General features: G+C 45.3%; 1 protein-coding gene across 2 annotated transcripts in view; it reads left to right on the forward strand.

Moving 5' to 3' along the window:
• Nucleotides 1-15,171, forward strand: part of LOC115466353 (E3 ubiquitin-protein ligase TRIM39-like) — a 399,358-nt gene that overhangs the window by 114,363 nt on the left and 269,824 nt on the right. The window contains exons 15-16 of one of the 2 annotated variants that reach the window (XM_030197539.1): nt 2,406-2,426; nt 8,084-8,104. In XM_030197539.1, coding sequence (XP_030053399.1) covers nt 2,406-2,426; nt 8,084-8,104 — 42 coding nt within the window. The remainder of the gene's footprint in view (nt 1-2,405; nt 2,427-8,083; nt 8,105-15,171) is intronic. The other variant, XM_030197540.1, reaches the window with a different exon arrangement.

Here is a 15,171-nt window from a genome sequence, read left to right on the forward strand (position 1 = left end):
GTAAAATTCCCCAATATATCCATCTGTTCCCAGTGCTGAATATCATTTCAATCCCCCTATAGCTCTGCTGAAAGTCTGGTCTATTGGAGGCAAGCTACCTGCGCTCCATGTCGTTTTAATGCATCTAAAATCTTTGTACGTTTTATTGGGGAAGTGATTCCACAGACATTCCATGAGACCAGGCGCACTTTCCTGCCTACTCGTCTAGCCAGCCTCCCAGGGATAATATCTCTGCATCATTCCGTTTATTGATTTCCCTAGGGCGCCCAGCCCTGCCCTAGGGTGGCATCTCCTCTGTGCACTACCGTTACAACCCCTCTGCCCACTCCAACTCCCATTTACCAAACCCAATGGAGCTCTACCTGCCTTTGGTTTATAATTCAGGTGTCTAACCAAACTCTCTTTCTCACCTATACCCCTTCCCTCTCCCTCCCACTCCCCCCTTCCCACCCCCCTTCCCTGCACCCTCTGTCCTGCGCATCGCCTACCCATTCTACAGTAGGCTTAGGTTCACTCCAGTGCTTGGGGCCCCCCCACCCTCCTCAGTTGATAAATTTCAATAATACCACAGATTAAATTCAAACATCACTTCATATATATTCACCGTCTTTGTACCAACGTGCTCCTTCTTTCATTCTTTCTGGTAGTCTTTGATCCCTTGGGGCTGTCAGAGTTGCTAAGTCCACGTTTGTTCTCTAGTTCTTTCACAAAATCTGTTGCCTCCTGCACTTTATTGTAGGATTTCCATCCACCCTCATGTTTAATCTTTAGGACCGCTGGATATAGCAGCATGAACTGCTCTTTAGGTTCGTGCAGCCGTTTGCACACCGGGGTGAATTGCTTGTGTCTGTCCTGTAGTTGTGCAGAGTAATCTTGATATATTCGTACTGGGCGTCCATCATACTTTGTGCTTTCTCTTTCCATTCTATATCCTTGTAGTATTTCATTTTTGTGAATGTAATTATGTACCTTTAAAATTACTGTCCTTGGTGTCTGACGGCCATTTTGCCTCCTTCCCACGCAGTGTGCTCGCTCGAGGCACCGTGGCCCCGCATGGTCTGATAAGGCGAATTTGGAGGTAAGCCATTTTTCTAGTATAGACCCCAGCACTCTATCTCCCACTGTTTCTGGGACTCCGATGAGTCTAAGATATGCTCTCCGTGATCTGTTTTCCAGATCGTCAATCTTCTTGGATAACTCTGCAATCTTTATGCTCATCTGCTTCGTGTTCTTCGCTATCGGGGTGAGGTCTTCCTCCAGTTCCGATACTCTTCTCTCTAGCTCTCCGGTTCTCTGTGTGGTCTCCGCCATTAATGTTTCTATATTTGTGATTTGACTGGTCAGCCTCTCCCATTTCCCTGCCAGTGCTTTTTCTACTGCTGCGGTAGAAGGTCGATCCCTCTGCCGATTATTTAATCTCCGCGATGTTGTCCGCCGTTTGAGATTTTTCTTTTTTCATGCCTCTACTAGCCATTGTTCTCGCCGGCGTTGCTAGAAATTTGTCCATCAACCGATCAGTTACGGGTGGCAGCTATTCTCGATGATTTTTGGCTCTGTTTCAGGGTTTTATTTAGAAAAAATAGGCTTCGGGGCCCCAGAGAGCAGGAGAACGCGTCTCTCTCCCTCTACAGCATCACGTGACTCCAAGATTTGTCTTTTCTAGATTCACACTCAGAAGTAAGTTGTACCTATGTGTGGGTGACTGCAATTAGATCTGTTATAACCAAGCCTAAGTACTGGCACCTAAGTTAGGCACACTTAGGCGTGATTCTCTTTCAACACGCAAAAATCTGAGAACAAGACTCTAACCACGCCCCAAAATTTTTTATGTACGATAGGATTCAGGCGCAATCCGTTATAGAATTAGATATGTGCCTAAATCCTAATTATTGCCAATTACTGCCGATAATTGTTAACTCCCAATTATCATTACTGTTTGGCTTGTTGTTCAATTAAGTTGTGTACAATCTTTATAGACTCACACTAAGCGTGTCTTTAATTGATGTCAATTTTTCAGGCACAATATATAGTTCTGTTAAGGATGGATCATTTAGCACTTGCAATGTAGTAATTGCTACGTGCTTTGCTGTTAAATCCTAGCAGTTACTTTGTGCTAATGACTATATTAGCGCATGACCTGTATAAAACATATCCTGAAAAGGAAAAGCATTAGATTTGCAGCTAACACCCACTAAAATCTGTGTTAATGCCAAATCCTAATTTCCTTTAGTAATCATTCAGTTAAGTAACACTTTGAGCATTAATTTAAGAACTCGGCCATAGTAAATTTTCTGAGAGGCCAGTGTAGGAGCATATCTCTTAGTTACAAGCACACATCCTTTGAATATCATGCCCAATGGCTTTTATTGAAAGCACTGACTCTTCTCTGTTTTGATTTCCTGTAGACAAGCTTTCTGAAGATGTTGGTGAGTAATTTTATTTTCATTTACTATGTCTGAAAATATTCCAGTTCCTAAGTCATTCATTAGGAATATAAATAACTAACTTGCGGGTATATGTGAGGATCACGTGGTAACTTCCCTAATGTAAAAGTAGTGGACCTCATAAGACACCAAATTAAGATTTCATTAAATACCAGAGAGAAACCAGCTGTCATGATGCATGTGGGTACCAATATCATTGGGAGATAAAGGAGAGAAGATATAGAAGCTAACAGGTCAATATTTAAACATCTCAATCAGTATTTCCTTTAAATGGTGGTTCTGGTGTTTAAAAATACCTGAATATTCCTGCCAGTCAGGCATATATTCATTGGCACTAATTAAACAGGGAGCACTGCTGAATATGGTGGTTATTTTAGAAGCTATATTTGTGTTATGGACATCTGAAAAACATCCATATTGCATAGATGTCCAAATACAGATTTTTATAAAGCCAGAATATGGACGTCTATGACTGCAGTACATCCATATGACAAGGGGAAGTGGTCTGGGTGGATTTGATTGGGACTAGGGAGGGGCCAAAATATGTATGTCTAGCTCTTATTACAGGAAAGCAAAGGATGTCCATGATCAAAAAGACGGATGTCTGTATTTAGACTTGGAACTTAGCATCCAGGTTCTGACTTTGATTGGTAGCCAATGTAATTTAGACAATAGTGGGATGCTGAAACCAGCACACACCTAAAACCGGCCTGAGCCATTAAGACCACCCATTAATCTAGCAGTAAGGGCTCACGTACTACACACGCGATGACTGGTCTATGCGCTAACTGCTGATTACCACTGGAAATGCCGTGCGTGGGAGGAAATAAATAAATAAATCATTCAGGCACTACGGGTGCACGGCAAACCTGAAATTACCGCTAGGGGGCACGGTAGCCTGGCGGTAGTCTTGGCGCATGCTGCTTGCCCATAGAGCCTAATGTGCCTTTGTAAAAGGATCCCATAAATTGCCACCTTTCTCTATCATCGCACTTCCCTATTGATTTAAGACAAAAGAGCATTCAAAGTGTCCATAAACAGTTGAAATAGTCCAATGACCCAATGGGTCACAGTTCTTAAAAACAATCTTGGTCAATAAATCATGAAGAAATAAGTTCAAAGATGATGATGTACTTATCCTTTAATGATCAAATTTATGAATTAGCGATGATAGTTATGGTGCGGTAGATTCTTATCATTATTCCTTCCCGACTTGGATCTAGGTTTCACAATTACTTGCTTCATCAGGGGGATACAGGATAAATCACTCATCAGGCTTCAAAAGACTTTGGGCGTCTGCTCAAAAATGGTGCCGATTGCCATATTTTCCAATTAGTGACTCTATTTTGAATTTTAAAGAGATTATTGTTCCATATTGGAGTGAAATGTGTATGAGACCAATGAGTTGTTAAACAAGTTTCAATGGTTTTAACTACCTCTGATGTGCTTTGGGTTATAACATCTTTCAATGAAGCATCAAAAGGGAAATCATGCCAAATGAATCTCATTGAATTCTTTGACTGGGTGACCGGAGAATTAAATCAAGGACGTGCTATGGACGTAATCTACTTATATTTCAGCAAAGCTTTTGACACGGTTCCCCACAGGAGGCTCTTGAATAAACTAGATGGGCTGAAGATAGGACCCAAAGTGGTGAACTGGATTAGGAACTGGTTGACGGCAGACGCCAGAGGGTGGTGGTGAATGGAGTTCTCTCGGAGGAGGGAAAGGTGAGTAGTGGAGTGCCTCAGGGATCGGTGCTGGGGCCGATTCTATTCAATATATTTGTGAGTGACATTGCCGAAGGCTTACAAGGTAAAGTCTGCCTTTTTGTGGATGACACCAAGATTTGCAACAGAGTGGATACCCCGGAGGGAGTGGTAAGCATGAAAAAAGATCTGCGGAAGCTAGAAGAATGGTCTAACGTTTGGCAATTAAAATTCAATGCGAAGAAATGCAAAGTGATGAACTTAGGGAGTAGAAATCTACGGGAGACGTATGTGTTAGGCGGTGAGAGTCTGATAGGTACGGACGGGGAGAGGGATCTTGGGGTGATAGTATCTGAGGACCTGAAGGCGGCGAAACAGTGTGACAAGGCTGTGGTCGTAGCTAGAAGATTGCTAGGCTGTATAGAGAGAGGTGTGACCAGCAGAAGAAAAGAGGTTTTAATACCCCTGTATAAGACATTGGTGAGGCCCCACCTGGAGTATTGTGTTCAATTTTGGAGGCCGTATCTTGCGAAGGATGTTAAAAAAATGGAAGCAGTGCAAAGAAAAGCTACGAGAATGGTATGGGATTTGCGTTGCAAGATGTATGAGGAGAGACTTGTTGACCTGAACATGTATACCCTGGAGGAAAGGAGAAACAGGGGTGATATGATACAGACGTTCAAATATTTGAAAGGTATTTATCCGCAATTGAACCTTTTCCGGAGATGGGAAGGCGGTAGAACTAGAGGACATGAAATGAGATTGAAGGGGGGCAGACTCAAGAAAAATGTCAGGTAGTATTTTTTCACGGAGAAAGTGGTGGATGCTTGGAATGCCCTCCAATGGGAGGTGGTGGAGAGGAAAACTGTAACGGAATTCAAATATGCGTGGGATAAACATAAAGGAATCCTGCTCAGAAGGAAGGGATCCCCAGAAGCTTAGCCGGTGGTGGGAGGCAGGGCTGGTGGTTGGGAGGTGGGGATAGTGCTGGGCAGACTTATATGGTCTGTGCCAGAGCCGGTGGTGGGAGGCGGGGCGGGTGGTTGGGGGGCGTGGATAGTGCTGGGCAGACTTATATGGTCTGTGCCCTGAAAAAGACAGGTACAAATCAAGGTAAGGTTTGCACAGCACGTTGTACATGTGGGTTTGTCTTGTTGGGCGGACTGGATGGACCATGCAGGTCTTTTTCTGCCATGGTCAACTATGTTACATCATTTCAAGAGGTAAATGGTATTAAATGAAGGGGATAAGAATGCCAACATATTGATTCAAAATGATATCTTGGTGGAAGCAGTACAAAGTTCAGGTCTTCAAACCAAAGAGATGTTTGTTTCATAATTGATGCCATATGATAGTTGTAGATACAAGGAAAGTTCACGCCACATCGTTTTTTATTGGACTTCAATTTTTTGACAGCAGTGTATGGTGGTTTTCCACACCATAAAAAGGTTAAAAGATGTTTCTCAATAGCAGTATAAATGGTGTGGTCAAACAAGAATGGCAATATATATAAGATGTAATTGACTTTTGGAGCAATCATCAATTTGATTATATCGAGCCGTCCCCACCACGATAGCCTCAAGGGAGACCATCTCGAAGTGAGACTTAACTATTTCCAGAAGATGATTACTATTTACAAGTTTTGTCTCTTCCACTATAGGACCAAAGAGGATACCCAAGTATTTTAGTTTGGTAGGAGACCAAATGAAATTAAACGCAGAAACATCTTGCTGTACGTAAGGACAGTTAATAGGCATTAATTCTGTCTTTGTTTGGTTAAGCTTGTAGCCAGATGAGCAAGACTAATCAGATATAATGGAAAGCAAATGAGGGATCGAAGATGGCATTGGAAACAATAGAATGTCATCTGTACAGGCAGAGAATTTGACAGAAAAATTTCTACAGCAAATACCTTGAATGTTAGGGTTGTTACATATGGCAATTAGCAGTGGCTTATAAAATGCTATAAAATACATGCATTCCTAACACACTTTGGCACTTGCACTTGTGCCAGGTCTATGGTTGGCATAAGTGTGAGGTGCTTTATATTCATGGTTATGCAAGCTTTCCTATTTTCCATTACAGAATGAGCATCTAAGTGGAAGCACCTAGTTACAGAGTTACCCCTTTGATAATTTGCCCATCTGCTGTGAAAATGGAGGACTTCATGCATAATATACAAGATTTTAGAACGTGCTGGGGAACAGCCAGTTTTCATAATGTATGTATGTTCTAGTTTCAGTATTGCTGCATGCACAGATTCTCTCCTTGTTTTTTTCTTTTAGAGAAGCTTTCCACCGATATGTAAACCAATGGCACCTGGTTTGTTACATAGCAATTAGCCGCCTAACCACAGATATTCGGCAGGAGATAACTGGTTAGGTCCTGGCTAGCCACTAACCGGTTATATCAAGTGACATAGCCAGTTAGGTGCAGATATTTAGCGGCAAACCCGCTATGTTGAGGGGTCAAAATAGGCCACTGAAATAGCAAGCCTATCTTTGACTACTAAAATGTTAACTGGCTGGTGCTGAATATTGGCATAGCCGGTTAACATTTCAGCGCCAAAAATTCCCCGGATATTGAATGCCGGTCAAACAGCCCAACATTGACTATCTGGGCTCAGCTTATGCGGGCTGCCCCCTTCAGTATGAATATCAGCCTTCGTGAGTCATTGTATGATTATTTACTGTGGCTGAGGAGTATGGTAGCCGTGTTAGTCCACTCTTAAGGTTATCAATAGAAATCAAACAAAATAAAACATGGAAAAGAAAATAAGATGATACCTTTTTTATTGGACATAACTTAATACATTTCTTGATTAGCTTTCGAAGGTTGCCCTTCTTCGTCAGATCGGAAATAAGCAAATGTGCTAGCTGACAGTGTATATAAGTGAAAACATTCAAGCATTACTATGACAGTCTGACAGGGTGGGAGAATGGGGGTGGGTCGGAGGTATGCATGGGGACATCAAAGCATATCATTGATATTCTAACAGGATGGGTGTGGATAGGTGAGGGGTGGGGTGATCAACAGAGACATACAGCTTTATGGTTTATAATGGGTTAGGAACCAATAGGAGAGAAGCAAGGGAAGTCAGGCAGAGGAAGAGCAGACCCAGGTGGGTGGAAGAAAAGTAATCAAGGAGCCTAGAAGACAAGCAGAGAGAGAGAGAGAGAGAGCAGAAACAGGTGCATGAAACCAAAGCAATGAAGGAGCCTGCAACCACCGCTCTCTGAACAAACCCAGAGAGGACTACATACACATGGCAAAGGCAGTGCCAGTCAAGTGTGCATGTCGACGGTACCCCGCGCAGCCTGAGAACGCCACTTGCATTGAGGTAGGGGACATGACAGGTAGCTTCTGTTAGGAACCCATTATAAACCATAAAGCTGTATGTCTCTGTTGATCACCCCACCCCTCACCTATCCACACCCATCCTGTTAGAATATCAATGATATGCTTTGATGTCCCCATGCATACCTCCGACCCACCCCCATCCTCCCACCCTGTCAGACTGTCATAGTAATGCTTGAATGTTTTCACTTATATACACTGTCAGCTAGCACATTTGCTTATTTCCGATCTGACGAAGAAGGGCAACCTTCGAAAGCTAATCAAGAAATGTATTAAGTTATGTCCAATAAAAAAGGTATCATCTTATTTTCTTTTCCATGTTTTATTTTGTTTGATTTCTACTGATAACCTTACTGTGGCTGAAAACTATTCCAGTTCTTAAGTCAGTCATTAGATATGTTAATAGCTGGGTGGCTGGTGGGTGTGATGATCACTTGGTGATTTGCCATGACCTCATGCACAATATACAACATTTTAGTATGTGTAGAGGAAAAGCTGGTTATCATAATGTATGTACATTCTAGTACCAGTAATGCTGCGTCACTGATTCTTCCCACTTTTGTTCTCTTGTAGAAATGCTCACTGCAGATAAGAGTAAGTAGTTTTCTATGTATTTTCTGTGGCTGAAATAATAACACTTCTTAAGTCTTGCCCATTATGGTTTCATGAGACAGTCTGCATGGGTTCAGCCAAGGGAAGTCTTGCCTCACCAATTTGCTTCATTTCTTTGAAGGCGTAAATAGACATGAGGAGAAAGGTTGAGCCGGTTGATGTAGTGTATCCTTTTCTATTATTACCTTAAAATTTATAACAGAAGCTACCTGTCATGTCCCCTACCTCAATGCAAGTGGCGTTCTCGGGCTGCGCGGGGTACCGTCGACATGCACACTTGACTGGCACTGCCTTTGCCATGTGTGTGTAGTCCTCTCTGGGTTTGTTCAGAGAGCGGTGGTTGCAGGCTCCTTCATTGCTTTGGTTTCATGCACCTGTTTCTGCTCTCTCTCTCTCTCTCTCTCTCTCTCTCTGCTTGTCTTCCAGGCTCCTTGATTACTTTTCTTCCACCCACCTGGGTCTGCTCTTCCTCTGCCTGACTTCCCTTGCTTCTCTCCTATTGGTCTTCTGGTTCCTCCTTCCCCTGCTCTTGTGCTATGGCTGTGCCCCTTCTCCCTGCTGATGTCAGATGCCAGCACTTTATCAGCTGAGCACTCCCTGGACTCCATGCTTCAGCTTCTACTTTGGTAGGTGTTTCTAACTCTGTAGTCTGCTTCTTATCTACTGGTCCCTCTTTGCTGACTTTGCCTGTACCTGAATTACCCTTCTGCCTGCTGCCTGCCTACTGACTTTCACCTGTACCTGGATTACTCTCTTGCCTGCCTACTGATTTCGCCTGTACCTGGATTACTCTCTTGCCTGCTGCCTGCCTACTGCCTGTACCTGGATTACTCTCTTGCCTGCCGTTTGCTTACTGACTTTCGCCTGCATCTGGATTACTCTTTTTCCTGCCGCCTGCCTACTGACTTTCACCTCTTCCTGGATTACTCTCTTGCCTGCCGCCTGCCTACTGACTTTCACCTGTACATGGATTACTCTCTTGCCTTCCGCCTGCCTACTGATTTCGCCTGTACCTGGATTACTGTCTTGCCTTCCGCCTGCCTACTGACTTTCACCTGTACATGGATTACTCTCTTGCCTTCCGCCTGCCTACTGATTTCGCCTGTACCTGGATTACTCTCTTGCCTGCTGCCTGCCTACTGCCTGTACCTGGATTACTCTCTTGCCTGCCGTTTGCTTACTGACTTTCGCCTGCATCTGGATTACTCTTTTTCCTGCCGCCTGCCTACTGACTTTCACCTCTTCCTGGATTACTCTCTTGCCTGCCGCCTGCCTACTGACTTTCACCTGTATATGGATTACTCTCTTGCCTTCCGCCTGCCTACTGATTTCGCCTGTACCTGGATTACTCTCTTGCCTTCCGCCTGCCTACTGACTTTTGCCTGTACTTGGATTACTCTCTTGCCTTCCGCCTGCCTACTGACTTTTGCCTGTACCTGGATTACTCTCTTGCCTGCCGCCTGCCTACTGACTTGCCTGTACCTAGATTACTCTCTTGCCTGTCGCCTGCCTATTGACTGCCACTTGTACCTGGATTACTCTCTTGACCTGCTGCCTGCCTGGCCGATACATTCATCACCCTGCTTCCAGCTCCGTCCCATAAGTCCTGCAGGCCACCCGCACCTAGGGGCTCAACCTCTGGGAAACGGCAGTCAGCGTAGGTGAAACCCGGGGTTGTCCAACCACAAGCAGAACCTGGACCGAGTACTGGGCTCAGCAGCGCTCTACTTGGTACAAGAACTCACAAGTCTGACAGTAAACTGAAGCCATGAGTTCGCCAGACAAACCCGACCTGTCTGAGTTGGCCCAGGTTCTTCAGCAGCAACAGGCCCAGCTAAACTGTCCAGTGTTCTACAGGAGGTGTGTTCCAAGATGTCAACCCTTCAATCCCAACGACAGTCTCCTGTTGCGTCGTCCAGATCCGTGTTACCTACTCCAGGGTTGCTGCTTCCTGAGCCTCCCCCGTTCGACGGCACCCCTTCTGCTTGCCGAGGGTTCCTCAACCAATGTCTTATGCTGTTTGAAATGCAACCAGCAGCCTTTTCTACTGATAGACTCATGATAACCTATATCATCTCTCTACTCTCCGGATCCGCCTTGTCTTGGGCCTCTCCTCTCTGGGAGCAACGGGACCCTTTACTCACTGATGTTGGAAAATTTCTTCGCCACTTCCGGTTAGTTTTCAATGTGTTGGGATGGCCCTCCTCTGCAGCCGCAGAACTTCTATGAGTTCAACAAGGCAATTGTTCTGTTGGTGTTTATGCCGTTCGCTTTCAAACCCTAGCTTCAGTGGTAAAATGGAACCAAGAGGCCCTTACGGCCATTTTCTGGCAAGGACTCAAGGACCGGATCAAAGATGAACTGGCCAGCTGGGAACTTCCGAATGCTTTGGATGCTCTGATCACCCTCTACATCCGTATCGATGTATGGTTTCAAGAAAGGTCACTGGAATGCTCTGCTCAGCGCCACTCTCTGAGACCATCTCCCCAGACGCCGCGCCCTTCTTCTTCCAAAAGTGCAGCAAGCTCTACTTCTGGAGTCCCTGAAAAGCCAATGGTTATCGGACGGCATCGCCTCTCTGAGAAAGAGAGGGCTCACCGTCGAGACAATCAACTTTGCCTGTACTGTGGGCAGGCCAGCCGCTTCCTAAGACATTGTCTGAATAAACCGGGAAATGCCATGACCCAGGGTCACTGAAGGGGGTGGCCCTGGGTTGTTCTTCACCTCTTCCGGATAATCTTGTCTCCATCCCTATTTCCCTGCACTGGAAGGAACTCAGTATTAACACTGTGGCTTTGATTGCTTCAGGAGCAGGAGGAAATTGTATTGACGCCTGTTTTCTGAACCAACTAGGAGCTCCTTCAATTCTTTGCAAACCTATGCTACAAGTGACCTCCATTCAAGGTTTAACTGTTCCCTACTCCATCACTCATGTTGCCCAGCCCTTGCAGATGCAAGTTGGAATTTTGCATAAGGAGGAAATTCAATTTCTGGTGCTTCCCTGGGCCATTCATCCCGTTATTTTGGGCCTACCCTGGTTACGACTACATGCACCAAGTATCAACTGGGCTACGGGTGATATCGGCAGTTGGGGTTCTCAATGTTTCGCCACATGTCTTATGCTGGTGGTGCCTTCCCCGAGGACTATTGCGACCTCCCCAGGGGTTTTGATCCCGGGTGATGCTTCTCTCCCCAAGGAATATCGTGATTTCCAAGACGTCTTTAATGCGCAGGAGGCGGACTCTCTTCCTCCTCATCGCCCTTTTGACTGCCCCATTGAGCTACTCCTAGGCAAAATGCCCCCTCGGGGCTGTCTCTACACCCTTTCTTGGGAGGAATCAAATACCATGCGGGAATATATTCAAGAAAACCTCCATAAGGGCTTCATCAGGCCCTCTTCATCCCCAGCGGGGGCAGGATTCTTTTGTGTTTCTAAGAAGGATGGCTCATTGAGTGAGGTCTGAACGAAATAACCATCAAGAATCAGTATCCGCTTCCCCTCATTCCAGAACTTTCGACCGTCTGCAAGGGGCATCTATCTTCACCAAGTTAGATCTCCGAGGGGCATACAACCTAGTCCGAATTCGCCGTGGGGATGAATGGAAGACCGCTTTTAATACCCATGAGGGGCATTTTGAGTATTTAGTTATGCCATTTGGCCTTTGCAACACACCTGCGGTGTTTCAGGATTCATCAATTTTATTTTTCAAGATCTTCTGTACTCCTCGGTCATAGTTTACTTGGATGACATCCTTGTTTTCTCTACTTCTGTTAAGGACCATGTCCATCATGTGCGTACGGTCCTGCAGCGCCTCCGGAGCCACCACCTAATCGCCAAGCTGGGGAAGTGCTCATTTCATCAACGGTCTATCCTATTCTTGGAATATATTGTCTCCTCAAATGGCCTCCAAATGGACCCCGCTAAACTCCGAGCCATCCGAGATTGGCCCGTGCCCCAGGGTCTCCAGACCTTGCAACGATTTTTGGGCTTTGCTAACTTCTACCGGCAGTTCATCCATCAATATTCCATCATAACTGCCCCTCTCACTGCATTGACCAGGAAGGAGGCAGATGTGAGGAACTGGATACCAGAAGCCCTAGATGCCTTCACCACCCTTACACAAGCTTTTCTGTCCGCCCCAGTAGTCCGAAGTCCTGATGTTAAAAGACTGTTCGTTATGGAGGTTGATGCCTCTTCCCTCAGGGCAGGGGCACTGCTTTCTCAAGTCTCAGAGTCTGGAAAACGTCACCCCTGCTTTTTCTTCTCTAAAAAAATTTTCTCCGGCCGAACAAAATTATACCATGAGAGACCGGGAACTGTTGGCCCTTAAATTGGCTTTTTAAGAATGGTGCTACCTCCTGGAAGGTGCTTTGCACCTCACACGGTAATCACAGATCACAAAAATCTCCTATACCTTCAGGAAGTCAAAAGGTTGAACCCACGGCATTATTCTTTGCTTGTTTTAATTTCCACCTGGTGTTCCGACCGGCCAAGAAAAATATGCAAGCTGATGCCCTATCCAGGGTCTTCAACCCTTCTGAAGAACCTGAAGAATGTTGCCCCATGCTCAATCCTGCCTGCATTGCCTCCACAACCTTGGTCTCGCCCAAATCTACGAGAACTTCCGTGCCACCTCAATCCAGCAAGAAAGTCCTCAAATGGGGATACTCCTCCACTTTTGCGGGTCACCCTGGTTTCTGTAAGACTTTTCATTTAATATCTCAGTATTATTGGTGGCCTCGCATGTGTAAAGATATCTTACATTTTGTTTCTACTTGACCCACTTGCGCCCGGAGCAAGTTCCCTCCTGGCAAGCCATGGGGACTCCTGCAGCCTTTACCAGTTCCACAACTCCCATGGCAGGAAATATCAATGGTTTTTGTTACTGAGCTCCCTGAATCCCAAGGGCACACAGTCATTTGGGTAGTGGTGGACCGATTTTCATGGATGGCCCATTTTATTTATTTAGATTTGCTCACACCTTTTTAAGTAGTAGCTCAAGGTAAGTTACATTCAGGTACTCTGGATATTTCTCTGTCCCAATCTAAGTTTGTACCTGAGGCAATGGAGGGTTAAGTGACTTGCCCAAGATCACAAGAAGCAGCAGTGAGATTTGAACCGGCCACCTCTGGATTGCAAGACTGGTTCTCTAACCACTAGGCCACTCCTCCATTATGAAGGCCCTTCCTTCTGCTGCCACCCATGCCACGGCCTTTATCCAAAACATTTTCTGCTTACTTGGTCTCCCTCTGCGGATCATTAGTGATTGGGGCTCTCAATTCACTTCAAGGTTCTGGAAAACCCTGCGCTCTAACTTCAGATTACCACTCACTTTTCGTCTGCCTACCACACACAGACCAATGGCCTTGTGGAACGGGTCAATCAAACTCTCAGGGCCTTCCTATGGATGTACACTAACAGTTGACAGGATGACTGGTCTGCATTGCTCCCCGGGCAGAATTCGCCTATAACAGCAGTTTTCATACTGCCTCTCATACCTCGCCATTTTTTACAGTGTATGGATGCCATCCTCATCTGCCACTTCCAATCCCTCAAATACAAGCCTCGCCTCTGCTCCACCAGACTCTCACTGATATTCAGGATATCTGGGCCAAGGTCCAGCAATATCTTCAGTGAGCCTCAGCTAAGTACAAGCTCTTCGTGGATCGAAAAACACAAACTGCGCCAGTTTTTCAACCTGGACAGAAGGTCTGGCTCAGCACCAAATACTTGAGGCTTCGCCTACCCTCCTTCAAGTTTGCTCCACGATTCATAGGGCCATTTCCAATACAATCTGAGGTGGGGGCAGTCACTTACCCTCTCCAGTTACCAGCAAACCTCAAGGTTCACAGCGCCTTCCATGTAGCCCTGCTTAAACCATTTTTAACTTCCATATGGCATCCGGAACCCAAGAAGATAATCATTCCTGATTCCGAGCCTGACCCTGAATTTGAGGTAGAGGAGATTCTAGACTCCAAGCGTCAGAGAGGACGAATACTTATCCGCTATCCTGGAAACATTTTGGCCCGGATGACAATTCCTGGGAGCCCGATGATAACGTCCACGCTCCTGACCTGATTCGCTAACACAGACTACTCAATAATTACCGCGGATTCTTTTGGATTCATATTAAATAAATGAAACCTTTATTAGAGTTGCTAAAATCTACAATGATTAAGATATATACAATGATTAACTATATAAACAATCATTACATCACTGATCTCTACATCTAAGCAATGCTAAGAGTTTTTAGACCAGGAAAATAAGCAATAATTCACTATATACATACAACATCACTGGTCCTTACATCATCCAGGCTCTTATCATCAGCTGGGGGTGGGGCCCGTTACAGCAAAAGCCAGGAGCTTTTTAGACCAGGAACAAGTCCTCTGCGCAGTACGTACATTACTCACAGATGAGCTCCCACTCTGCTGTAACAAGCCCCCCTTTTTATTAGGCTTAGAGCTCATGTTCAGAGCTAGGGAAATTACAGAATGCTTCTCTGTTTAGGTAAACAAGCCATACTGTGGGAATGTGGCCACATGTTTTCCAAGTCCAGGTGGCCAAGCTGAACTTCTGAAAACAAGCACCATCCTCCTCTTCACATACCAAATTAGTTAGAGCTGTATCTTATCTTCTGCATTCCAACCTATTTTTGTATTTACAAGAAAAGTTACTTTCGGTCAAAGACAGAAGATTTCAGAGTTCATTATTGATCAAAGCAGGATTGAAAAGCAATCCTTTAAATCTTCCATTACAGCTACCCACTGAAACCCAGACCTAGGCAGAGGGGGGTCCTTAAGGAGGGGGTACTTTCATGTCCCCTACCTCAACGCAAGTGGCATCCTCGGGCTGCGCGGGGTCCCGTTGACACACACACTTGACTGGCACTGCCTGAGCCATGTGTGTGTAGTCCTCTCTAGGTTTGTTCAGAGAGCGGTGGTTGCAAGCTCCTTAATTGCTTTGGTTCCACCCACCTGGGTCTGCTCTTCCTCTGCCTGGCTTCCAGGCTCCTTGATTGCTTTGCTTCCACCCACCTGGGTCT

This window comes from Microcaecilia unicolor, chromosome 3 (assembly GCF_901765095.1).
Source record: "Microcaecilia unicolor chromosome 3, aMicUni1.1, whole genome shotgun sequence".
Lineage (NCBI taxonomy): Eukaryota > Metazoa > Chordata > Amphibia > Gymnophiona > Siphonopidae > Microcaecilia > Microcaecilia unicolor.